Genomic DNA, 26,962 nt, shown 5'->3' on the forward strand with positions numbered 1-26,962 from the left:
CAAAATTATGCTTATACCCACATCTCTATATATAAAAGCGAAATACCACTCACGCATCATCACAAAATGTCCAGAACTGTAAAGCCTACACACTTGAAATTTGGCACATATGTTTCTCTTGGCTTCTAGGGGCTCACTAAGAAAGGATTTTTCAAAATGACCATCAGAGCATTAGTATTTCGTATAGTATTGTTATTAACACGCTCTGATGCTAAGGAGTTCTATTCCCCCACACCACCTGAAAAGAAATCTGTTCCAAATGCGTAACACAAGCAGAGGAGAAGAGTTTCAGTTTCAGTTTCACAGCTGCAACCAGCTTTACTACAGAACAGTTGAGCTAAGCCACGCCCAGGCTCCTTGCTGTCTCCTTGCTCACACAGCAAATACTGTTTCAGTTTCCAAATAGCCCTCAACTCTCTCACACACTGACAGGACGCTTGCCAGATGAATACCGATGGATGCTGGTAGACAGGCAGAATTTTCCCCCCATTATTTTCCTCCCCCAAAACTAAGTCCGATCACATAGTTTCATAGCGAAACACGGGTATCGAGCTAGTATATTATATGACACAGAAAAAAAAAACACAGTCTAGTTTGGATGTATACATGTACATGGCAAGAAAAATGAATCTGTAAAAAAGATTCTTTTCAAGATGCTTAAGTCTCCTTCCCTCCATTTTTAAATTTTTTTTTTGTCTCCAACCATTGAACTTTTTCTTTATTCCTTACCTCCCTCCTACTTTCTTGCCTATTAGTGGTGCAGTTTTGACTTTAAAAAAAACCACGGCAATTATATTCTGCTTCAAGGAGCAGAAATGAATTTACAGATTTTGGATTTTTTTTTTAGTTTTGGTTTTGTATTTTTGCCAGCTACTGCAAGCTGGCTTTCTCTCAAGTAGCGGTGTTTTGGATGAAAAAGCATCCCTTGGAGTCCAAACTTCTAAAATCGGTGGAAATAAAGAAAGGTGGGATGCCATTTACTTTCTGCAAACTTAATTAATTCAGAAACAATTCTCAAGTCAAGATAAGGACTGGAACTTTCCCTGTTTGGCATTTTTGAGGGATTTTTGTGATGCTCCCTCTGTTCAAATATACATTATTGGGGCGGAAAAATGACAAGAAACAGAATGATATGGGAGAACAACTTCCACAAATATATACAGATCCCGTAGTTCTTAACTTACGACCATAATTGAGCCCAAAATTTCTGTTGTTAAGTGAAACATTGCTTAAGTGAGTTGTACCCCATTTTACGGCTTTTCTTGCCACCGTTGTTAAGTGAATCACTGCAGTTGATAAGTTAGCAACCTCGTTGTTAAGTGAATCTGGCTTACCCAGTGAGTTTGCTTGTCAGAAGGTCGCAAAAGAGGATCACATGAGTTATGGACACTGCAACCGTCATAAATACGAATCAGTTGCCAAAAGCATCTGAATTGTGATCACATTTGGTCACATTTTTGATACTACAAAGGTTGTAAGTGTGAAAAACGGTCCTAAGTCACTTTTTTTCAGTGCTGTTCTAACTTGGAACGGTCACTAAACCAACTGTTGTAAGTCGAGGACAACCATTATATCGTAAGGCCAGAAAAAGTGTGACAAATGTAAACACAGGACTGAGATTTGTTTTTTCCCCTCTGAACGTTGGAAAATACAGACTGATTTGGGAAACGGGACAGAAGAGAGTAAATGAGGGAAACCGAATGTAATTAAAAGGATGGAAATAATGATGCTGTTCAAGAGGGCTGTGAAAAATATTTACAGACCCCTCACATCCCGGACATAAACTGTTTCAACTCCTTCCCTCAAAACGACGCTATAGAGCCCTGCACACCAGGAACAACTAGACACAAGGGGAGTTTTCCTCTGAAAGCCATCACTCTGCTAAATAAATAATTCGCTCAACGCTGTCCAACGATTTACAAAGTCTGCACTACTATTACTATTAATCCTCATCGCTCCTTATCACCCATCCCCTCCCCACTTGTGACTGTATGACTGTAACTTTGTGGCTTGCATCCTTACGATTTACACTGACTGTTTCCTAGTATGATTTGATTGCTTTTTGTACCCTATGACTATCATTAAGTGTTGGACCTGATGATTCTCGACTCTTGACGAATGTATCTGTTCTTTTTATGTACACTGAGAGTATTTGCACCAAGACAAATTCCTTGTGTGTCCAACCACACTGGGCCAATAAAAAAGAATTCTATTCGGTCTTTCAGGTCACTGTTGCGACGGCTACGTTCAGGCAGACAGCAAACCTTTGGGCTCTCAAGATTACGAACAGCACATGTATGTCAACACTGAAAACTTCAACAGCTGGGAGACCAATGCTGGGAAACCTGATGAGAGTCCTCCCAAAGACCTTTTCGATATGCGTAAGAGACGGGGGCTTATGGGGAAAGCTGGGGATGGATTTTGGCTGGAACTGGTTCTAGAGCCAGTTTGGCCTAGTAGTGAAGGTGCTGAACTAGAAACCAAGAGACTGTGAATTCTAGTCCTGCCAGGTGTGAAAACCAGTTGGGTGGCTTTAGGCCAATCACTAAGGGATGGGGAGTTCTAGTCCTGCCTTAGGCATGAAAGCCAGCTGAGCGATTTGGGCCAATCGCCAGATAATAGTGAATTCTAATCACCAGGAGACTGTGAATTCTAGTCCTGCCTTAGGCATGAAAGCCAACATGCATAAGCGCACCATAAGTGTGCCTAGTGTCCCTGTCCTATTGCTTCTTTTATTTTTCTTATATGTATCTGTGTATTCATAACTTATACCTATTATCTTGTAAGCAATTGACAAACCAAATAAAATAAATAAAAAATAAATAAAATGGTGAGTTCTAGTCCCGCCTTAGGCATGAAAGCCAGCTGGGTGATTTGGGCCAATCACCAGGAAATGGTGAGTTCTAGTCCCGCCTTTAGGCATGAAAGCCAGCTGGGTGATTTAGACCAATGACCAGGAAATGGTGAGTTCTAGTCCCGCCTTAGGCATGAAAGCCAGCTGGGTGATTTAGACCAATGACCAGGAAATGGTGAGTTTAGTCCTGCCTTAGGCATGAAAGCCAGCTGGGTGATTTAGACCAATACCAGGAAATGGTGAGTTCTAGTCCCGCCTTTAGGGCATGAAAGTCAGCTGGGTGATTTGGGCCAATCACCAGGAAATGGTGAGTTCTAGTCCCGCCTTTAGGCATGAAAGCCAGCTGGGTGATTTGGACCAATCACCAGGAAATGGTGAGTTCTAGTCCCGCCTTAGGCATGAAAGCCAGCTGGGTGATTTAGACCAATCACCAGGAAATGGTGAGTTCTAGTCCCGCCTTAGGCATGAAAGCCAGCTGGGTGATTTGGGCCAATCACCAGGAAATGGTGAGTTCTAGTCCCGCCTTTAGGCATGAAAGCCAGCTGGGTGATTTGGGCCAATCACCAGGAAATGGTGAGTTCTAGTCCCCTTAGGCATGAAAGCCAGCTGGGTGATTTAGACCAATGACCAGGAAATGGTGAGTTCTAGTCCCGCCTTAGGCATGAAAGCCAGCTGGGTGATTTGGGCCAATGACCAGGAAATGGTGAGTTCTAGTCCCGCCTTTAGGCATGAAAGCCAGCTGGGTGATTTGGGCCAATCACCAGGAAATGGTGAGTTCTAGTCCCGCCTTTAGGCATGAAAGCCAGCTGATTTGGGCCAATCAAGACAATTTCGGGGTAGTCCAATGGAAATGGTTGGGCCAATCACCAGGAAATGGTGAGTTCTAGTCCCGCCTTTAGGCATGAAAGCCAGCTGGGTGATTTGGGCCAATGACCAGGAAATGGTGAGTTCTAGTCCCGCCTTAGGCATGAAAGCCAGCTGGGTGATTTAGACCAATCACCAGGAAATGGTGAGTTCTAGTCCCGCCTTAGGCATGAAAGCCAGCTGGGTGATTTAGACCAATCACCAGGAAATGGTGAGTTCTAGTCCCGCCTTAGGCATGAAAGCCAGTGGTTGATTTGCGGTGACCAATCATTTGGGCCAATGGAAATGGTGAGTTCTAGTCCCGCCTTTAGGCATGAAAGCCAGCTGGGTGATTTGGGCCAATGACCAGGAAATGGTGAGTTCTAGTCCTGCCTTAGGCATGAAAGCTGATTGGGTGACTTTGGACCAGGCTCTCTCTCTTGACTCAGCCCACTTCACAGGGTTGTTGTTGTGGGGAAAGCAGGAAGAAGAAGGGGTATTAGGTATATCACCACCTTGACTTACTTATAAAGTAATAAAGGCAGGATAAAAATCTAATGAATGCTATTAATAATGATGTGATGTTACTACCATAACACTTCACGTGATCTTGATTCTATGCCTCTCTTAATGCAGCCCTAGGCTTTTTTGGCAGCTGCAGCACACACTGCTCAATCATATTTAAGTGTTTAACAGATATGGATATCTATATCATATTTAACAGGCGTGGAGATCTGTTTGTTGGAAAGAAAGATCTGTTTGTTGGTTTGAATTGTTTTTGCAAATGGGTTCAGGTAAAGATGGCTAGGAATGCAAACCATAGTTGTGATCAGGAGCGAAACCTGCCAACGTGGGTTCAGGACCATAGACAGAGCTAAATAGAGTTGGACAGAGAAAAGCATTCCTGCTGGATTTCTGCTCGGACAGGCCTGCTCACTTTATCAATCAATCAAAATAGAGCTGGAAGGGACCTTGGAGGTCTTCTAGTCCAATCCCCTGCTCAAGGAAGAGACCCTTCAGACAAGTGACTGCCCACTGTCTTCTTAAAAAGCTCCAGTGTTGGACCACCCACAACTTCTGGAGGCAAGTTGTTCCACTGGTTAATTGTTCTCACTGTCAGGAAATCTTTCCTTAGTTCTAGGTTGGATCCTCTCCTTGTTTAGTTTCCACCCATTGCTTCTTGTCCTGCCCTCAGGTGCTTTGGGGAATAGCTTGACTCTCCCTCTTCTTTGTGGCAAGCCCCTCAAATACTGGAATACTGCTATTATGTCACCCCTAGTCCTTTTTTTTCTGTGGACTGGCCATACCCAATTCCTGCAACCATTCTTCATATGTCTCCACGCTCTTAATCATCTTAGTTGCTCTTCTTTGCACTTTTTTTCCTCCCCAAAGTCTCAACATTTTTGGAAAAAAAGATTCCAGGGTGTGCCAGCAGAAAACAGCTTTTCCCATTGCCTGCAACCTGATCCTTTTCCACTGGAAATGCTAAACACCAAATTGGACATTTCTGACATCCAAATATTTGCATTTATTATTTCAATTAATATGGCCATCCATCTCGAATTCATGACTCTGGATAGTTCGCAGCAGTTAAAAATAATTGCTCTTTTTTATTACCCACTGTCTTGCTGCAACTTTCTCCCTATGTTCTTGGTTTGATCTCTGAATTTTTCCTTTCCTTTCCTCCCTCCCTGTTGGTTGCTATTTTTATTTGCTTATTCCGTGGCCAAGTTAGATAATTGGCACATTTATCAATAACTAAAGTGCTCTGGGCCTGGGAGATCTATAGATGAAAATGCATTCTACATACATTTTCAATCCTCATCATTTCAACGCACAACTGAAGCTCTTGAAACTGAATAAGTGTTTGACCGGAAACCCCTGATGGGCTTTTTACTTGAAAAAAAAAGTGATTTATGGGTTTGATGATTAGAAAGGGGAGAATACGGAAAGAAGGCAATTATGATGTAACCCTCGAGAAGGTAAAATATAAATCCACTTGTAATTGCTGTTAAGAAGATCAGAAGCTGCTGCTTTAGAACTTTTTTTCCCCCTTTTTCTTATCTCTCTCTTTCCTTGCATCTCTTTCTCCCCTTCTTGTTGCTTTTCTCTTTATTCTTTTCAACATTTGTATTGTCTGAATTCTCTTAATATTTTTGTAATGATTTTTTAAAAAAAGATAAATCTATCCTATCACATCTCTCGATAGATAGATAGATAGATAGATAGATAGATGATAGATAGATAGATAGATAGATAGATAGATAGATATAGATATGTGTGTGTGTGTGTCTGTGTGTGTGTCTGTCTGTCTTCTATCTATCTATCTATCTATCTATCTATCTATCTATCTATCTACCTACCTACCTACCTACCTACCTACCTCCTATCTATCTAATCTATCTATCTACCTACCTACCTATCTAATCTATCTATCTATCTATCTATCTATCTATCTATCTATCTATCTATCTATCTATCTATCTATCTAATCTAATCTAATCCATCCATCCATCCATCCATCCATCCATCCATCCATCCATCCATCCATCTATCTATCCATCCATCCATCTATCCATCTATCCATCCATCTATCTATCTATCTATCTATCTATCTATCTATCTATCTATCCAGTGTTGAGCTGCAAATTTTTTAACAACCATTTCTCTGGCTGGGTAGACATGGCTGATTGGTCATGTGACTGGGTGGGTGATGTCACTCATCACACCCAGTCCCGCCTCCCGGCCACTCGCCTCAAAGGAAGAGGTAGGATTCAGCCAATTGGGGCTAATCCCACCACTGGCTGGCCCCGCCCCCATCCATTTTTTGGCTTGTTTTTGGCCCATTTTCAGGCTGTTTTTCGGGCCATTTTCAGGGCGTTTCTTGGGTGTTTGAGGGTTATTTTTTTAGGCCACTTTCAGGTTGGTTTTGGGCCGTTTTTAGACCTTTTTCAGACCATTTTTTTTTGAGCCATTTTCAGGCTGTTTAGTTCTAAGGAGAAATTTCCTGACAGGACCATTAATCAGTGGATAGATTTGCCTCCAGAAATTTTCTCCTGCTTGAGCAAGAGGTTGGACTAGAACAGTGTTGGTGAACCTTTTTTGACACCGAATGCCGAAACGGGAGCATGCATGCACGTCCAGGGGAGTGCTGGAAACTGGAAGAGCAGCTCCCGGGCATGCATGCGCACACTGAGAAGCTGATCTTCTGGTTTCTAGCACGCGCATTCATGCCAGCCACCTGGTCTTCCAGTTTTTGGCACGCATGTGTGTGTGAGGAGTAGCAGGCTGGTGCGCATGCACGCGTCGGAAACCAGAAACTCAGCTTCCCCACACGCGCATGTCGGTTTCCGGTACTCCCACATGTGCGAAGACCAGCTGGCCGGCAAGAATTTGGAAGAGCCAACGGCCGATGGCTGGCATGCCCAGAGAGATGGCTCAGCGTGCCACTTCCGGCATGTGTGCCATAGGTTCGCCATCACAGGACTAGAAGGCAGGGGTGGGATTCAATTTTTTTAACAACCGGTTCTATGGGCGTGGCTTAGGGGGTGGGCGTGGCTTGGTGGTCATGTGACTGGCTGGGCGTGGCCAACTCAACATCACTCACATCGAGGCACGCATCTCCTCGCCTGGCCTCTCATGACTGGGGATGCTGCAACAGTCGTAAGTGTGAAAAATGGTCATAAGTCACTTTTTTCAGTGCCATTGTAACTTTGAATGGTCCCTCCACACAAGCAAAGTACCAGCAAAGGAGGGGAAAAAAACTCCAGAAAAGTTCCAGAGACAGGAAGTCTAGTCCTGCCAAGAATGTAATAAGGGTTAATGGAGAGGCAGTTTCTGTAAGCAACCCCAGAATGTTTCCTTCCTGCCTTCCTTACAGGATTAGGCCAGTAATTTCTTCTAACAATTGGTTCTCCAAACTGCTTAGAATGTTAACAACCAGGTCTAGCGAATAGGTGCGAACCTGTAGAATCCCACCCCTACTAGAAGGTCTCTGAGGTCCCTTCCAACTCTGTTCTGCTAACTGTCTGTCTGTCTGTCTGTCTGTCTGTCTGTCTGTCTGTCTGTCTATCTATCTGTCTGTCTATCTATCTATCTATCTATCTATCTATCTATCTATCTATCTATCTATCTATCTTTGTTGTGGTCTGCCGGCAGCCTGCGGAGCTGGCAGTAGAATCGGACAGTGGGGAGGAACATGGGCCAGTCCTGGAGTCTGGGGGGGCACGTACGAGGGATCTGCATCCGACACAGAGATGGGGCCAGGGCCATCTGAGAGTTATGTGCTGACTCTGGAGCCTCCAGAATCTGACATTAGTGAGGCAGAGGAACATGGGGAGCCTGTTTCCAGTGTGCGCTTGCAGAAGAAGGCAAGAACAGTTAAGACAAAAAGGGGTGACTCGGGAGTAAGGCTTGGAGATGATTGGCCCCTCCCATAAGACGTAAAGGAGGAGCAAAGGGACAGGAGTCTTTGCAGGAAGCAACTTTGTTCGTTTTGGTTGATTTAAAATCTGAAGCTCCGTTTGACTTTGTGCTCCGTTTGGCCTTGTACAACTACTTGGCAATTTAGTTGTTGGCAGCATTTCAAGGGCGATAAAGGTGGGGGCATATCAGCCTCATCCCGAAAGACTGTGGCAGACTTCTGTTGGACTACTCACAAAGAGTTTGGGACTCATTACAGGCTGTGAATGCATATAATTCACAGCCATTGAAATGAAAACAAGGTTTTGGGATCAGCGTATGATTGTTACTGTCTCAGGAAGCCTTGGTCAGAACACTCTTCTCTCTCTCTCTCTCTCTCTCTCTCTCTCTCTCTCTCTCTCTCTCTCTCCCTCCCTCCCTCCCTCCCTCCCTCCCTCCTCCCTCTCTGTCTCTCTCTCTCTCTGTCTCTGTCTCTTCTCTGTCTCTTCCTCTCTCTCTCTGTCTCTGTCTCTGTCTCTGTCTCTCTCTCCTCTCTCTCTGTCTCTCTCTCTCTCTCTCTGTCTCTCTCTCTCTTCCTCTGTCTCTGTCTCTGTCTCTGTCTCTGTCTCTGTCTCTGTCTCTGTCTCTGTCTCTGTCTCTCTCTCCCTGTCTCTCTCTCTGTCTCTCTCTGTCTCTCTCTCTCCTCCCTGTCTCTGTCTCTGTCTCTCTCTCTCTCTCTCTCTCTGTCTCTGTCTCTCTCTCTCCCTCTCCTGTCTCTCTCTCTCTCTCTCTCTCTCTCTCTCTCCTCTGTCTCCTCCCTCCTGTCTCTGTCTCTGTCTCTGTCTCTCTCTCCTCTCCTCTGTTCTGTCTCTGTCTCTCTCTCTCTCTCTCTCTCTCTCCTCTCTCTGTCCCTGTCTGTCTGGAGTTTCCTGGGCAAGATTTTCAGACCTGGTTTGCCGTTTCTTCTTTCCACGGCTGACAGAAAGTGATTGGCCCAAGGCGAGGCTAGAACTCCCAGCCTCACCGTTTCTAGCCTATAAAGCGTAAAAACCAGGCGCAGGGAAACAGGGGATGCTGACCGATCTAAGCCCTCCTGATGTTTCCTCTCTCCTCCCCACCCCAGGGCCTTTTGAAGACGCTCTAAAGCACCATGAATCCATGTCAGCTTGCGGGGTGCAGAGTGGGCTCCATCTTGAGGACCAGTGGCCCAGCCCGCCCAGCCGCAAGGCTCCCATCGCCCCCACCGAAGACCAGTTGAAGCAGGAACTGTGGTACCATGGCAAGATGAGCCGACGGGATGCGGAGAAATTGCTGCACGCAGACGGCGACTTCTTAGTCCGGGATAGCATCACTAACCCTGGCCAGTACGTTCTGACAGGGATGCACAATGGGCAGCCTAAACATTTGCTCCTGGTCGATCCTGAAGGAGTGGTAAGTGACTGGATTTGGAGAGGTTGGGGCCTGAGATAGGAGAGCCTTGAAGTTCTTTCGTTTGCTGTATGGAACGGAAATAAGGCAGCGAGGATGTCTTGATGTCCTGGCCTTTGCAAGGAAGCTCACCTACTGTACTTTCTTGAAGGTCGGGAAGCAAAATAAATAAATAAGGATGGATGGATGAGGACATCACTCAGATGACGAATAACAGATCACAGATCATCAGAGTTGGAAGGGACCTTGTAGGTCATCTAGTCCAACACCCCGCCCAAGCGGGAGACCCTACACCATTTCTGACAAATCGTGGTCCAATCTCTTCTTGAAAGTCTCCAGGGATGAAGCTCCCACAACTTCCGAGGGCAACTTCTGTTCCATGGGTTGATTGTTCTCCCTGTCAGAAAGTTTCTCCTTATTTCCAGGTTGAATCTCTCCGTGTTCAGTTTCCATCCATTGTTCCTTGTTTGGCCTACAGGCACTTTAGAAAATAGCTTGACCCCTTCCCTCCTCTCTGTGGCAGCCCCTCAAATATTGGAAGACTGCTATCCTGTCTCCCCTGGTCCTTCTCTTCATTAGACTAGCCAGGCCCAGTTCCTGCAACCGTTCATCGTATGTTTTAGTCTCCAGTCCCCTAATCATCCTGGTTGCTCTTCTCTGCCCTTTTTCTAGAGTCTCAACATCTTTTTTATAATGTGGTGACCAAAACTGGATGCAGGACTCTAGGTGTGGTCTTACTAAGGCTTTATAGAGTGGTATTAGTACTTCCCTTGATCTCGATTGCATCCCTCTGTTAATGCAACTTAGGATTGATTGCATTAGCTTTTTGGGCTGCTGCTGCACACTGCTGGCTCATATTTAGCTGGTTGTCCATTAAGACTCCAAGATCCCTCTCACAATTACTGCTATTGAGCTGGTTTCACCCAGTCTATATGTGCACTTTTGGTTTTTCTTGCCTAAGTGTAGGACTTTACTTTTCTCTACATTGAATCATCAATGTTGTCAGCTGGTCAGTTAATTCCCATGGTAAATTCTGGGTGCATCTCTACAAAGATGAGGGACTGGAGGCTAAAACATATGAAGAATGGTTACAGGAACTGGGTAGGTCTTGTTTATAGCCTAGAGAAAGGAGGACCAGGGGTGACATGATAGCAGTCTTCTAGTATCTCAGGGGCTGCCCCAAAGAAGAGGTAGTCAAGCTATTCTCCAAAGCACCAGAAGGCAGGACAAGAAGCAACCGGTGGAAACGAATCAAGGAGAGAAGCAACTTAGAACTAAGGAGAAATTTCCTGACAGTGAGAACAATTAACCAGTGGAACAACTTGCCTCCAGAAGTTGTAAATGCTCCAACACTGCCAGTTTTAAAAAGATGTTGGATGACCATTTGTCTGAAGTGGTGTAGGATTTCCTGCCTAGGCAGGGGGTTGGACTAGAAGACCTCCAAGGTCCCTTCCAACTCTGTTATTCTATTCTATTCTACTAAAAGAATCTACCAGCAGGAAAAAGGAGATCGTCCATTCCCTTTCTTCTCTATTTACTCCCTTCCCTTTCTCCTTTCCCTTTCCTTTCTTTTCCTTTCCTCCTTCCCCTTTTCCTTCCCTTCCCCTTCCCTTCCCCTTCCTCCTTCCCTTTCTTCTCTTCATCCTTCCTTCCTTCCTTCCTTCCTTCCTTCCTTCCTTCCTTCCTTCCTTCCTTCCTTCCTCCCTCCCTCCCTCCCTCCCTCCTCCCTCCCTCCCTCCCTCCCTCCCTCCATTGAGTTGTGAGATGAAGTGATAAATGAGCTGGCAGCATTTGTGAAGAATAACGGGGGAAAAAAAGGATGATTATAGTAGACTTGGTTGATGGGCCAGTTAATACGTTGCTTTTCATTAATATTCAGTGTAATGAATAACCTCCTTGTTGCTGGAGTGCAGCACGTGAGCAAGAGAGGTCTGGCACAACACCACAGCACAGATTCCTCCAACAGGAAGTGTTGCTGTGAGAAAGAGGAAAGAAATGTGTGAAAATAATTGGGAAACGTGGCAAAGGCTGAAAGGACACTACTAACAGATGAAGAGGCTGCCCTGTATCTCTCTGTATGATTCTTCGCCCAGGGCTTATAATGAAGCTCTCCAAGATTGGATAATTTTTACTCCTTTGGGCACTGGAGGTCAAGGGAAACAGATTGCACATTTTAGGCAATCTTTCCTCATAAATGCAGGTCGTCCTCGACGTACGACCACCCATTGAGCCCAACTTTTCTATTGCCGAGCGAGACATTTGTTCAGTGAATCTTGCCTCCTTTTACGATCTTCCTGGCCACCTTTGTGAAGCGAATCACTGCAAGTTGCACAGTTAGTGATCCGGTTGTTGAATGGATCGTTGCGGTTGTTCAGTTAATGGCATCGTTGTTAAGTGAATCCGGCTTCCCCTTCAACTGTGACCCCAGTGATGGCATTAATTTTTTTTTTACTACCAGTTCTCTGGGCGTGGCTTGGAGGGCGTGGTTTGGTGGGCATGGCTTGGTGGGCGTGGCAGGGGAAGGATACTTGCAAAATCCCCATTCTCTCCCCACCCCACTAACCTGCTTTCCAGCTCCGTTCTCCTGTGCAGGGCAACCAAAGGAGACCCAGCCGATCAGCTGGGGCTCAATGGGAGGCAGAGAAGAGATGGGGGCGGGGCCAGTCAGAGGCGGGATTTGCCGGTTCTCTGAACTACTCCAAATTTCCGCTACCGGTTCTCCAGAACTGCTCAGAACCGGCTGAATACCATCACTGCCTGCCCCTCCCCCCCCGGGACTCTGAAACCATCCAAAATATGAGTCAGTTGCCAAGCATGGAGATTTCGATCATGTGACCGTGCAAGATGCAGCCACGGTCCTAAGTGTGAGACACAGTCGTAAGTTCTTTTTACCGTTGTTGTAACCGGTAACTTTTGGGAGTCACGGTGCCATTGTAACTTGGAACCGTCGTGAAACGAACTGTTGGTAAGTCGAGGACTATCGGGATAGGAGGGCGGTGGGTGCTGGGCAGACTGGTTTCCCGGAATCTGCCAACGTAGGTTCTCGTCGGTTTGTTGGGTTTATCCGACTGACTCGCCGGAATCTGGATTCCTGATCAGGGAGGGAGCTTTCCGTTCCCGCTTCTCACCCTTGTTTCCCTCAGGTGAGAACGAAGGACGCCTTGTTTGAAAGCATCAGCCACCTCATCAACTATCACCTGCAAAACGGACAGCCGATCGTGGCGGCGGAGAGCGAACTCCACCTGCGGCAGGTGGTCCGATGGAAGCCATGATGCTTGGGGGTAGGCGCCTGCGGTCCTCGTCACGCGCCCGGGGTGGGGTGGGAGGTTGGGGGAGAAGCAACCAGGGGTCTTGGGAGAATGGCCTTGGGAGAGGGAGACGATGGTCGGATAAGGGAGAGCTCAGCCCACAGAAGGAAAAGGGGCCTGGGAAGGACAAGGAGGGGAGAGCTGACGTTAGACCTGCCTGATTCTGTTATTGCGACCTTAAAATATTCTATATTTACCCCAAGACTGGCATCAAAGATCCATTTCTAAAGCTTTCCTTCCTTCCTTCCCCCACCCCCTTTCCTTCTCTTTCCTCTTCCCCTCTCCCTCCCCTTCTTCTCTTCTCTCCCCCTTCCCTCCCTCCCTCCCCTCCTCTTCCTCCTTCCCCTTCCCCTCCCCTCCGTCCTTCCTCCTTCCCCTCTCCCTCCCCTCCCCTTCCTCCCTCCCTTCCCTCCCCTTCCTCCCTCTCTTCCCCTCTCCCTTCCTCCCCTTCCTCCATCCCTCCCTCTCCTTCCTCCCTCCCTTCCCTCCCTTCCTCCCTCTCTTCCCTCTCCCTTCCCTCCCCTTCCTCCCTCCTTCCCTCTCCCTCCCCTCCCCTTCCTCCTTCCCTCCCCTCTCCTTCCTCCTCTCTTCCCCTCTCCTCCCCCTTCCTCCTTCCTTCCCTCCCGCTCCCTTCCTCCATCCCCTCCTCCCTCCCTCCCTCCTCCCTCCCCCTCCCCCTTCCTCCTTCCCTTCCCCCTCTCTCTCCTCCCTCCCTCCCTCCCTCCCTTCCCTCCCTCCTCCCCTTCCTCCCTCCCTCCTCTTCCTTCCCCTTCCCTCTCCTCCCCTTCCTCCCCTCCCTTCCCTCCCTCCCTTCCTCCCCTCCTCCTCTCCCTCCCTCCCCTCTCCTTCCTCCCTCCTTCCTCCCCTTCCTCCCTCTCTTCCCCTCCCTCCTCCTCCTTCCTCTCCCTTCCTCCCGCTCCTTCCTCCATCCCCTCCCTCTCCCTCCTCTCCTTCCTCCTTCCCCCTTCCCCTCTCCCTCCCTTCCTCCCTCCCTCCCTTCCCTCTCCCTCCCTCCCTCCTCCCTCCCTTCCTCCCCTTCCTCCCTCTCTTCCCTCTCCCTCCCTCCCTCTCCTTCCTCCCTCTCTTCCCTCTCCTCCCTTCCTCCTTCCCTTCCCTCCCTCCCCTTCCTCCATCCTCCCCTCTCCCTCCCTCCCTTCCTCCTTCCCCTTCCCCTCTCCTCCCTTCCTCCCTCCCTCCCTCCCCTCTCCCTCCCCTCCCTTCCTCCCTCCCTTCCCTCCCTTCCTCCCTCTCTTCCCCTCTCCCTTCCCTCCCTCTCCTTCCTCCCTCTCTTCCCCTCTCCCTCCCTTCCTCCTTCCCTTCCCTCCCGCTCCCTTCCTCCATCCCTCCCTCCCTCCCTCCCCTTCCTCCTTCCCCTTCCCTCTCCCCTCCCTCCTCCCTCCCTCCCCTCTCCCTCCCTCCCTTCCTCCCTCCCTTCCCTCCCCTTCCTCCTTCCCTCCCTCCCTTCCTCCCTCCCTTCCCTCCTGCTCCCTTCCTCCCTCCCTCCCTTCCCCTCTCCCCCCTCCCCTTCCTCTTCCCTCCCGCTTTCCTTCTCTTTTCCCTTCTCCCTCCCCTTTCTCTCCCCTCTTCCCTCTCCTACCCCTTCCCCTTTTCTACTTCCCCTCTCCCTTTCCTTCCCTTCTCTTTCCTCTTCCCCTTTCCTCCACTCTCCTTCCTCCCCTGCTCTCCCCCTTCCCCTTTTCCCCCTCCCTTCCCTTCCCTTCCCTTCTCTATTTAGGTGCTACCTCTTTCCAGTTGACACTTCCTCCCTACCTTGTGCTCAGCAACAAACTCTGGTTTTGAAATCGCCACGTCTATCTGGTGTCATTTCCCAACGTTTTCAACTGGTGTGGAAATGACCCAAATCTACTCCCCAAAATGGAATGCAGAGAGATGGTGCGATTCAAAAATAAACGAATATTGCAGACAGCCCAAAAAAGCTCATTTAAAAGGCAAGGGGGGAAAACGACATACTCACCTCTTCTTCTTTCCCTTTCTTAGGAACCTGTCCCTCTGCTCTGAAATAAACACTAGACATTTTTGACAGTTTTTTTTTTTCCAAACTTGGAAGCCAGAGAAAAGCCACAAAAACTTGCGTTAGTTCTTTACTGTCCTCACTTGATCTTCTCTGGGCTGTTTCTTAACTGCTACCGCTTCCTTTCCTGTCCCAGTTTTTGCATTGGTGGTGGGGACCTCGGGAGGGGATGGAACGGCCTACCTTGCAAGATGGATGCGCGAGTGATTATTAGCAAACGATGCTTCTAGCTTTTTGGAGCTAAACAAAAAACAAAAACCCATCTCTTTTTCCCAAAGCACCAAAAAGCCAAGATGAGAAACAATGGATGGAAACTTAATCAGGGGACTAAGGAGGAATTTCCTGACTGTGAGAACAATTAATCAGTGGAACAACTTTCCTTCAGAAGTTGTAAATGCTCCAACACTGGAAGAAGAAGAGATTGGATAATCATTTGTCTGAAGTAGTGTAGGGTTTCCTGCCTAGGCGCAGGGGGTTGGACTAGAAGACCTCCAAGGTCCCTTCCAATTCTGTTATTCTATTCTAATCAAGGAGAGAAATTAAGGAGAAAGTTCCTCATGGTGAGAACAATCAACCAGAAATCGTGGCCGCTCCATCACTGGAGGTTTTTAAGAAGAAACCGGACAATCCTTTCACGGAAATGGTACAGGATCTCCTGCTCAAGCAAGGGGGGTGGACTAGAAGACCTCTCAAGGTCCCTCCCAACTATTGCTAGTCTATGTTCTATGAAAATGCTGCAAGGATTTGCCTGTTGTTTTTAGGAATACAACTCCCCCCCCACCCTCTGCAGACATACAAGCAGAGGTGAGTGAGTGGGAAGAAGAGAGAAGGAAAACAGAGCCGCTCGTTCCAACTCTAATCCAATTTTTTCACGAGAACTAAAAAGAGATCGTTGAAGGCATGAAGGGCGGCTGCTTCTATTCAACGTTGGGAACTTGGTCAGGGCTTTTTTCCTGGTAATTCAGTTTCCCCAAGCAAAACAAACAAACAAACAAACAAACAAACCTGAGAGTGTATTATCAGATTAAACATCTCCCTGTTTTGTTTTGTTTTTCCTTTGTTTTTGATCATGCACCAAGCCTGGTTGCCAAGAAGATGTGACACGAACAGACCCGAGGTTTCTACTCCTTTTCACCCCGGTCTGGAGTGTGTTTCATCTTCTAATTCTTGCACGATACGATTCTAGGATTTCAACTCGGATGAGAGGATGCGGGAGGGCTGTTGTTTCTCCTGCCTGTATTTTGGAGAGGCACTCGAGTCCCTTTGAACCTGCCTTGCGAGGTAATCGAGACCAAGAAGCACATCCAGAGGAGCTCTACTGCTAATTTTAGAAGCCAATCTCATCGTACACATGTTGTACTCTGACAATAAAGGTTAATTAACTTACGGTAAAGATGCGTTAACAGAAACTTGCAAGGCGTAACGCACATCTCTCTCTCTCTCTCTCTCTCTCTCTCTCTCTCTCTCTCTCTCCCCCCTCACCTTTACAGTGCAAGAAACTAGGGAGGGTCCGTTCTGAGATGTTTTCCAGGCCTTATTCCTTCTGGAGGCTAAGCAGCCTGTTGTCATTAGTGCTAGCGCGTCAGAGGCAATAAGACTGATGGCGTTACCTAGCTGGGTAATGAAACGCCTGCAAGGAAACAGACAAGCTCAGAGAGCACCAAGGACCCAAAATCCATGAACGGAATCTTGCAAGTTAAAAAGTACAATTCTCCCCCCTTTTACAGCCTCAGAAGTTAGGGAGAGTCCCGCTAAAAGATTTCCCGTGCTCCATTCCTTCGGCAGGCTCATCTCTTTCTTATTCGGCCACTGCCTAGTCTGCAGCTCTTCCTCCTGTCTCCCAAGGCCATTCGCTCATTCCATTATGCTATTTATCTGTTTTCTCGGGAGAAGATGGGAGTCACACTTTTATTGTCCCCAATTCGGGTCTGAGCCTGGTGCCGAGGCAGATGAAGAACGCTAGACACAAAGTGCAGGTTTTATCTCCTTTTTTTTTTTTGAAGCACTCCAAGAAAAGGGGTCCTGGCCAGAAAATGCTCAGGAACCCTGAACAATAGAATGAAGAAAGCTTTTTACATTTTCACTAAAGCAGAAGGCAGCATATATAAGAAATATCATCTAATAAATATTTCACTAATGATCTAACAATTCTCTATTTTTTTCTCTAGCTCTCCCTATTGTTAAGCTTTGGCTAATATAAATCTTGAATGCTTCAGGAATTATCTAATACACACATTCTGTTTGCTCCTAACTTCTAGCTGAGGTCTGCAAGATGCCTAACTCTTTGTTACGTTTATCAGCTTTCTAACCACCCACAATTGTTACGTGCATATTCCCTGTGAATAGGGCTTCCCAGCGTCAGGATTCCGGCAGTTACCCCCAATTAAATCATGAGTCTCGAGCCAAACTTCCAAAACTTCAAAAGGATTTATTGGGAGTTAACATGTCCGGCACTGCCTTGGTGTGGCTGACTATGAGACATTGTCACCCTTGACCCTGGTTTTCCCCTCACCCTCTGGGTGTATCGTAATTCATATCCTCCAATGGGGCACATCCATAGCCCAGAGTCATCAATCATGCTCTCCAGTTAGATATCTGCGTGGCAGAAACTTCAGTCACCTAGTTACTATCTTTGAAAAACTATTTATGGAATGCACTTTCGATTTCCAAGCTGCTGCACTGCTCTTTCAAAATCCCTTTCCCCCTCCCTTTTCTGTTGGCAACTCTAAAAAGACCATAGAAATATCTTATGAGTTTTGACACCCAGTCTCCTTTCAAACGTATGCCATAACCTTGCTTTGTTTGAGTAGACAGCAGGGGCGGGATTCGGACCGGTTTGTTTGCAAACCGGTAGTTCCGGCGATTAGTTGCCCCCCCCCCCCGCCCCTGCGGTAGTCTGTCCTATATTTCCGTGTTTTGTAGCCCAGTTGATCCGCGTGGCACAGCAGATTGCCGCGCATCCGCTGTTTTCCTCACCGGGGCTGCAGCAGAAGGTGAGTTTTAGCGCTGAAAAATGGATGATGTTCAAACGCTACGCGCACTCACCAAACCCGTTGTCACACTGGTTGAATCCCACCACTGGTAGAGAGCCCGTCCTTCTGGCCTAAGATTTTCATTCTGATGGGTCTGTTTGGGAGCCTGGAGCTCCATAGAGGTTTAACCTTGATTTATCCCTCTGTAACCATGATTCCGCTAGCTCCAAGATCTTAACCCCACCCCATTTGGAAGCTAGGGAGAATTCCTTCCGAGGGCTCAGCTGCCTTTCGTCTCTTTTCTAGTCTATGGCTCTCCCTCCGTTTCCCAAGGTCATTCGCTCACACCAGTACAGGTAGTCCTCGACTTACAACAGTTCATTTAGCGATCGTTCAAAGTTACAAGGGCCCTGAGAAAAAGTGGCTTACGACCGCTTTTCCTCCTTCCAACCGTTGCAGCATCCCCTGCAGGGTCACTTGATCAAAATTCAGGATGCTTGGCAACTGGTTCATATTTATGACGGTGGCAGTGTCCCTGGAGGTCACGTGATCCCCTTTTGTGACCTTCTGGGCAAGCAAAGTCAATGAGGAAGCCAGATTCATTTAACAACCGTGTGACTAGCTTTAACACCTGCATTGATTCACTTAACAACGGTTGCAAGAGAGGCGGTAAAATGGGGGCAAATCCCATTTTTCATTTTGGGTTCAATTGTGGTTGTAAGTCAAAGACTATCTGTACATCCCCGAACTCATCACACTTGGCCAATAAAGAATTCAATTCAATTCAATTCTATATTCTATATTCTATATTCTATTCTTTACTATTCTATTCTTTTCTATTCTATTCTAATTCTTCTATTCTATTCTATTCTATTCTATTCTATTCTATTCTATCCTATTCTATTCTATTCTAATTCTTCTATTCTATTCTATTATTACATTTACTCATAGTACTACAAAGACCCCAGCAAATTATCAACCTCTTGGATAGTTCCATATTGCCCTGCCTAAATATCTGATTAAGAGTTCTTAATATCTGATTAAGAGATTGGGAGGGCGAGTTGGGAGAAATGCCCAAGACGGATCACTAGGGGGCACTGTGATGCCAGAACAATTTTTCTTGACAATTTTTTTTTTTTCAAAAATATCTTTCTAAAGGAACATAGCCTTTGCTTCTTTCAAGTTTTATTTTCCCTCTTTTGGATATTCCCCTCCCTCTTTTCTTTCAACTGAATAGCTAGAGAATTTTTAGCACACGTATAAATATATATATATGACCTACGCTGTAATCATGCAATTATCCAGGAAAGCATCAGAGGACCGAAAGCCACTGTTTTTTATTATGTCTTAATTGAGTGTACAGATGTTTAATGTGGCCCTAATTCTGTTTTTTTTTAAAAAAAAAAAAAACCCAAAACATTTTCAGTCCTTTGCATTTTCTATACAGGTATATTATAGAGTATCCCAAGTTCTCCAAAAAACCTTAACTCCTTAAGGATTTTTTTATATATAAAAAGAATGCACAACTGAAACAGAGTTAAAATACCTTAACTACAATTTTATAGATCATGGGTAGGGAACTTTGACCCCTTTATGACGTGTGGACTTCAACTCCCAGAATTCCTGAGCCAGCAAGGAATTCTAGGAGTTGAAATCCACCGGTTATAAAGGGGTCACAGTTCCACACCCCTGTCGATAGACACCGAGAGATAAATGCACATAGAACCTAGTGGAGTTTTCTTTTGATTGGGCTCGGAATAAGGCTGAGTGGGTTAGGATCGTAGGTTGAATTTTTTTAAAAAACGGCTGTTGTGGGATTGCAAGAGGCTTTCTCTGTTCATTAATTTAATGGGCAAATAAACTAGAATGACTTGCAAAGAGAAATAAAGCTTCCATTTCCTGAAACCTTTTGTGGCCAAGAGAATCAAACCTCTTATTTATTATTATTACTTTTTGGTATCCGAGGACTGTAAAAGGCAGAGCAATCATACGTTGTCGGAAATCTCGCTCTGTTTTCATGGCATGGACGTCGGTTTTAAAGCCAAACACATAACAGCAACCCGAGAGAAAGTAAGTCTCCGTTTCTTATTTCAGAGTTTGAAAAACAGGGAGATTGTACGGCCAAATTTTGGCCTACTGAGGCTCTGTTTCATAGAATCATAGGGTTGGGAGGGATCTTAAGAGATTATCCAGTCCAACCCCAGCCTTGGACAGGAATCTTGAATGAACGGTGGTCCGTTCTTTTCTTGAAAAACCAGTGCTGGTAGTCCTCGACGTATGACCACAATTGAGCCCCAAATTTCCATTGCTAGGCGAGGCATTCGTTAGGTTTTGCCCCATTTTACAACCTTTCTTGTCACCGTCGTTAAATGAATCACTGCAGTTGTTTAAGTGAGTAACACAGTTGTTAAGCAAATCTGGCTTTCCCGTTGGACTCTGCTTGTCAGTTGGTCACAAAAGGGCATCATACGGGGATACTGCAACCGTCATAAGTATGAGCCAGGTGCCAAGTGTACGAATTTTGATGAGGGGACCATGGGGAGGTTGCAACGGTCGTAAGTGTGAAAACGGTCGTATGTCACTTTCTTCAGTGCTGTTGTAACTTCAAGCGATCACTAAATAAACTGTCATAAATCATTTAATGCTGGAGCCCACACAGTTCCTTACGGGGCAGGTTGTTTTTCTGCTTCATTGTTCTCATGGTCAGGAAGTGTTTGAATCTCCTTCTATAAATCTTCCAATTGATGGTTAGTGTTGTCCCATTGGGCATTATGGAGAATAAATCAGGGTTTCCAATTTTTCCCCTTCCGTTTCTATGTGCATACTTGCACGCACAGGGTTCAAAGACTGACCTCTGTCAAGGCTGGATAGCTGCCTGAAGTTTTTTTAAGCACAGCTGAGGCGCGACAATAGCCGAATAAGCTGAGCTTCTTGTGTGCACGTGTGGCAAAGATACGGAGCTCTGTTAACCCGGTGAGCTGCCTGGAGTGTTTTGAAGCTCAGCTGAGGGGCTGCAATAGTGCGAATCAACTGAGCTTCACACGTGGGGTGAAAATACGGAGCTCTGTTAACCTGGTGAGCTGCCTGGAGTGTTTTGAACCAGTCAAAATTTTCGCTACCAGTACGCCAGAACTGTTCCAAACCGGCTAAATACCACCTCTGGAATAAATCCACTCCCCTTCTTGGGAGAGGACTTGAAGGATTGGAAGACTTCTATAATGTCTCCCCTTCCCCCAAATGTCTCTTTAGGCTAAATGCACCCATTTCTTTTACCCATTCTGTGGGGTCCTTGGTTCTCTCTTGAGTTTCGTTGTTTTCTTGCGGGCGTTTCATTACCCAACCAGGTAACATCATCAGTGCGAGGGAGTGTGGCATGTGGAATGGCAGCTCCGGTGGCCTAGAGGTGGAGCTCTCGCCTCATGATCCGGAGGCTCTGAGTTCGATCCTAGGTAGAGGCTAATATTTGGAATAGACTCTCCTGCTGGAGCAGGGGGTTGGACTAGATGACCTCCAAGATCCCTTCCAACTCTGTTATTCTATTCCCTCTTTATATACAATAGTTTCGCCGCAATAGGGAATCCTAGACTAGGCTAAATTCCAAAACACCAAGGAATCCTGAAGACTTGGCATTCGGACAAATCAGCTATCAACAGGCACAGAGAGATAAGCTGCATTTACACATCCTTCAAAACAATCAATAGAGGTTGTCCTCAAGTTCATTTAGTGACTGCTCAATGTTACAACGGCAATGAAAAAAGGACTTTTGACCGTATTTCACACTTACGACCATTGCAGCAGCTCCATGGTCATTTGATCAACATTCAGATGCTTGACAACTGACTCATATTTATGACGGTTGTAGTGTCCCGGGGGCATAGGACCATCTTTTACAACCTTCTGACAAGCAAAACTCAATGGGGAAGCCAGATTCATTTAACAACCATGTTACTAAGAAAGGTCGTAAAATGGGGCAAAACTCACTGAACAACTGCCTCACTTAGCAATAGAAATGTTGGGCTCCATTGTGGTCATAAGTCGAGGACCACCTGTAAAGAGACAAGAAACAAACAAAAGGACCAGAACTGCCCTTTCTAGCAACAACACCCAGATAAGCATGGATTAACACCAGACAAACAAGCAAGCAAGCAGAAAACAATCCCTTAAACGAGGAGCTACCCTAGGGCAGTGGTGGCAAACCTTTTTTGGCTCCCGTGTCGATAATTGCGCACGCTCTCGTGCGCTGGTGCTCGCGTGCCAGCACCCAGAAGGCAATGCGTGCTGCTCCCCTACCCGCCTGCACGTGCGATCTCCCCGCAGCGCGCTGCACATCTGCGCATGCGCACGCAATCCCCTTGCCATGTGCCTGTGCGTGTGCGTGTGATCCCCTTGTGCACCATGCGCATGCGCGTGCGATCACCCCATGTGCTGTGCATCTTTGCACATGCGCGCACAATCACCCCCACACACCACCCATCTGCACATGTGTGCGTGATCCCTGCATGTGCCATATGTTTCTGTGCATCTTTGCGCACTGCACATCTTTGCGCACTGCACATCTTTGCGCATGTGTCTCCCGCACAACCCTGCCCCCTGCGCATGCACACCAGATACCCAACAATCAGCTGTCGGGTGGCGGCGGCGCGCACGCTTGCACAGTGGGGCTCTTTCGGGCGAGCTCTCGCATGCCGGGGGAAATGGCTCTGCGTGCCACTTCCAGCACACAGAGCCATAGGTTTGCCATCACAGCCCTAGGGGAAAACCACATTCAAACATGAAGGGCAAGCTACTGTATATACGCTGGGAGCAAACCCCACACTCTCTAGTACTGATGATGTTACCGAGTTGGGTAATGTAACATCTGCAACCAAACAACCAAGCCTGGACAGCACAAGCCCACAGTTCAACTCTGAGTTACATATATTCTTATGTATGGTATATATGTATGGTATTCAGCTTTGTTCGGGTATTTTCCCACGTCATTATAGTTGTGCTTTTAAAGTTGTGGGAACGTTTCGGCAGAATCTCATCTGCCATCATCAGGCTTCTGTATAGTGTTCGTCTGTGAGTCAGACTTTCACAGCCGTTTCTGTTTTAAATTTGGGGCTAGTCTACTGCTGTGCCAGAATGTTTTTTCTTCTTCTTCATCCTGATTGGTTGGGAGTCTTGGTCTGTGTTTATTGGTCTTGGAGTTTGCTGTGTTCTGCTTGATTGGTGTTTCTAATATCTTCTGTCTGTTTGGTGGCTTTTTTTGTCTTGATTGGCTGGCAACATTGTGTTCCTGTATTGGGGGCTTTTAGTGCAGCTTGGCTCTGAGTAAACGGACGGCTATCATTTATTAGGAAGCTAGGTTTCATCTGGGTGCCTGGTTGGGGTGTGTTTGAGCTGGAGGTATCAGGGGGGATCTGTTTGTGCCCAGGTGTTTGCCTGGCTTGTGGTGTGGAGATTTTTTTGTTTGAGAGTGCAGGCTTCCAGATAATTGACAGTCTGGTGGAGTCATCTCTTCTATTCATGCTTTCAGGTCTTTTTTCAATCTCTATGGCTTCTCTGATAATTCTGTAGCTGGGGTTTTCTATAGTGGCTAAGGTTTTGGTGCCATTGAAGTCGATGCTATGACCTGTGGCTTCCATGTGTTGGACTAGTGAGGAAGTGTGTTCCAGCTTTTTGACTGCATTTTTGTGTTCATCCAGGCGGGTACTTATTCTTCTATTGGTCTGTCCAAGGTATGTGGCAGGACATGATGCACAGGGGACTTCGTATATGCCTTGGTTTTCCAGGTCAATTTTATCTTTGGGGTTTCTAAGGATGGCTGCTATTTTTCTGTCTGTTTTGAAGGCATCTTGATGTGATGCCTGTGTAGTATCTTACTGATTTTGTCTGTAGTACCTCTTATGTAGGGCAGGACAGCTGTTCCATAGGTCCGTTCATCTTTTAGGTCTCCAATATGTCTCAGTGTGTTTTTGTGGATCAAGCTATTTTGCAAGTGATTTTGCTTTTGTGGAAGCCGTTGGCTGTCAGTATTTTAGTCAGGGTGCATAGTTCAGTCTTTATGTGTCTGCCAGGCGTTTGGTTCTGGCAATTAGTGTTTTGGCCACGGAGTTTATCTGTGCTGGGTGGTGGTGGGATTGGGCGTTGAGGTAGCAGTTGGTGTGTGTTTTCTTCTGGTATACGGTGTGTCCTAGTGTGCCATCTGTTTTTTTGTAGATTAGTACGTCTAGGAATGGTAGTTGTTTGTTTGTTTCCGTTTCCATGGTGAATTTGATTTTGGGGTGTGTGCTGTTTAGGTGTGTTAGGAAATTGTTTAGGTTTTCTTTTCCATGGGGCCAAATAACAAATGTGTTATCGATGTATCTTAACCATAGTTTGGGTTTGTGGGTGGCATTGGCTAGGGCTCTGGATTCGAATTCTTCCATGAACAGGTTTGCAATGACGGGAGACAGTGGTGATCCCATAGGATGGCAGATGATCTCATCTGCTTGCACTGGCACGAAGCCGAAAGCACCAGCCTGAGGATGGTGAGTGGGACCTTGCCGAAACATCACCAAGATACTCTTAATCTTACACGGCACAATTATAATGACGTGGGAAAATACCTGAACAAAGCTGAATACCATACATGTAAGTACTGCCAGTGCAAGCAGTGTGTGATCAGAGCTGCCGTCTCTCTATAAATACTGGTGGTGGGGGCTGGTGTGCTGGACTGGTTGGCTGTGTTGCTGCCTCTTGATTGGTTGATGGAGTTGATGTTGGTATAATGGGCTGTGTGATGGCCTTGTGAGTTTTGTTGTGGAGATATCCTGGATCTTGTGCTGTAATCTCCTGGGTCATTTGTTTTGTAGTGATCTTTTTTCCATTAGCCTCTCATATTTTAATGGCTTGGGTAATGGGTTGTGTGATGGGCTTGCGAGTTCTTTTGTTGTGGTATCCTGGGTCCTGCTTTGTAATCTCCTGGGTCATTTGTGTTTTGATCTCTTTTCCATTAGCCTCCTGTGTAGTAACGGCTTGGGTAATGGGTTGTGTGATGACCTTGTGAGACTTATTGCTGTGGTATCCTTGGTCTTGTGTGCTGTGATATCCTGGGTCATTTGCTGTGTTGCAACTTCTTGAGTTCTTGTGGTGTAATTTCCTGAGTTTTCTGATGTGATATCCTGAGTGGGTGGTTGTGATGTAGCATTCTGGGTTTTAGTCTGGCTTCGAGTTTGGGGTCTGGGTCTGTGTTCTTGGCGTGTGTCAGCTTGTTTGGTTTTGGGGTCGGGGGGTGCGACAGCTGGTGAGGCAGCCGTGGTCTGTTTTCTGGATGGTGGTTGTCCTTCATTTATAGGATGGGCTTGGGCCTAGGTCTGATGAGGGGGATTGGCAGTGGTGTCCCGTGTTGTTTCGGGTCTGGTGTTGGTTTTCGTGGCTGGGACTCGTTTGTTGGTGAGGGCTAGCTTCCAGATGTCTGGTAGGCGGGAGATATTGTCCCGTCTATTCATGTTATGGGGGTGTTTCTCTATCTCGATGGCTTCCCTGATTATTCTCTTGCTGGAGTGTTCAGTGTTGGATATTAATTTGGTTCCTTCAAAATTAATTTCATGTCCTGTGGCTTTAAGATGCTGGAAGAGGGAGGAAGTATTTTCTTCTCTTCTGACTGCGTTTTTGTGTTCTCCGATGCGTGCATTTATTCTCCAGTTGGTTTGTCCAATGTATGTGGCTGGGCAATTGTTGCATGGTATTTCATAAACTCCTTGGTTTTCTAGCTGGATCTTGTCTTTGGGGTTTCTTAGGATGTTGGCTATTTTTTGGTCAGTGCCGAAGGCTGTCCTGATATTGTGTTTGTGGAGAATTTTGCTGATTTTGTCTGTGGTGCCTTTGATGTAGGGGAGGAGTGCGATACCGTTGTCTTGTTCTGTGTCTTGGTTTTTGGGGAGTATCTCTTTTCGGATTAGATTGGTGATAGTGTTTCTTTGGAATCCGCTGGAAATTAATACGTTAGTGAGGGTGTGTAGTTCTGTTCTCAGGTGGTCTTTGTCAACTAGGCGTTTGGTTCTGGAGATGAGGGTCTTGGCTACGGAGTTGATCTGTGCAGGGTGGTGATGGGATTGTGCATTTAGGTAGCGGTTGGTGTGTGTTTTTTTCCAGTAGATGGTGTGTCCTAGGGAGCCATTGGGATTTTTTTTTTGTAAATTCTACTGAAGAAGCTTCTTGGATTAGAAGCAAAACCTCTTCAGGGAAAAAAAAAAAACCAAGAAAATCCAGTTGCCTTTTTAAAAAGCACAATCGTGACCTGGAGGACTGTGAATCTCCACAGACATACAATAAAAACATACTCATTAAAAACAATTAAAACTGCACAAGTGAAATAAAGAGTAAAAAAAACTACTTTGAAATGATCCAACTGGCCCTCCAGCCCTTTGGCTATAATGCCAAGTCAAGAAAGTCACTAGCCTTTGGATTTCAGTTGTGCCCTTAGGCTTTTAAGTTTAAAAGTGCAGCTTTGGGTTTAAAGCAAAAAAAAAAAAAAAATGCATTCAGGAAAAAGGAATATTGTGAGAAGTTTTTATCCAGAAATATTAACTTGGGAGAACAGGCTTTTCTATGCATATTTAAATAGGAGTTTTGTGCATGAAGGAAAAGACTGTTGCTGTGAAAGGCAGCTACCGTTTCCCCATGGTGGATTTTGATCTTAGCACTGAATTATTCCTTCTGTCATTGTCTCCCCAGACATCATAAAATGTCCCTGTTAAGAGAGAAATTCTGACGCTTTTTATTTCATCTAATTAGTTTGCCCGCTGCAGCCTTGGATACGGGAAAATTGAGTTTGGTCCAATAGCTGTCAAAAAGCTGCCCAGTTCTGTCTTAAGACAGAATATTGCATGCAGTTTTGGTCACCGTATTATTAAAAAAAAAAGATACTGAGATTTTGAAAGAGTGCAGAGAAGAAAGACTCAGAGGATTAAAGGTCTAGAGATCAGAACATATGAAGAACGGCTGCAGGAATTGGGTATGGATAGAGAAAAGAAGGACTAGGGGAGACATGATTGCAGTCTTCCAATATTTGAGGGGCTGCCACAGAGAGGAAGGGGTCAAGCTATTCTCCAAAGCACCTGAAGGCAGGACAAGAAGCAACGGGTGGAAACTAATCAAG

The 26,962-nt window shown here is 46.3% G+C and overlaps 2 protein-coding genes across 2 annotated transcripts in view; both read left to right on the plus strand.

Annotated features, from left to right (window-relative positions):
- SHC2 (SHC adaptor protein 2) overlaps positions 1-15,124 on the plus strand; it is a 57,412-nt gene extending 42,288 nt beyond the window's left edge. The window contains exons 10-13 of the mRNA XM_087952752.1: positions 2,226-2,381; positions 9,222-9,529; positions 12,670-12,807; positions 14,833-15,124. Of these exons, the coding sequence (XP_087808878.1) occupies positions 2,226-2,381; positions 9,222-9,529; positions 12,670-12,798 (593 nt within the window). The 3' untranslated portion in view covers positions 12,799-12,807; positions 14,833-15,124. The remainder of the gene's footprint in view (positions 1-2,225; positions 2,382-9,221; positions 9,530-12,669; positions 12,808-14,832) is intronic.
- A 2,667-nt stretch (positions 15,125-17,791) lies between these two features.
- The window catches only part of C2CD4C (C2 calcium dependent domain containing 4C), an 84,320-nt gene continuing 75,149 nt past the window's right edge, over positions 17,792-26,962 (plus strand). Inside the window, exon 1 of the mRNA XM_087952757.1 lies at positions 17,792-17,859. The gene's annotated coding sequence lies outside the window, so the exon portion shown is untranslated. The remainder of the gene's footprint in view (positions 17,860-26,962) is intronic.

The sequence above is a fragment of the Notechis scutatus genome, chromosome 1 (assembly GCF_049901735.1).
Source record: "Notechis scutatus isolate UNSWTSFEM ecotype Mainland chromosome 1, rNotScu1.2, whole genome shotgun sequence".
Lineage (NCBI taxonomy): Eukaryota > Metazoa > Chordata > Lepidosauria > Squamata > Elapidae > Notechis > Notechis scutatus.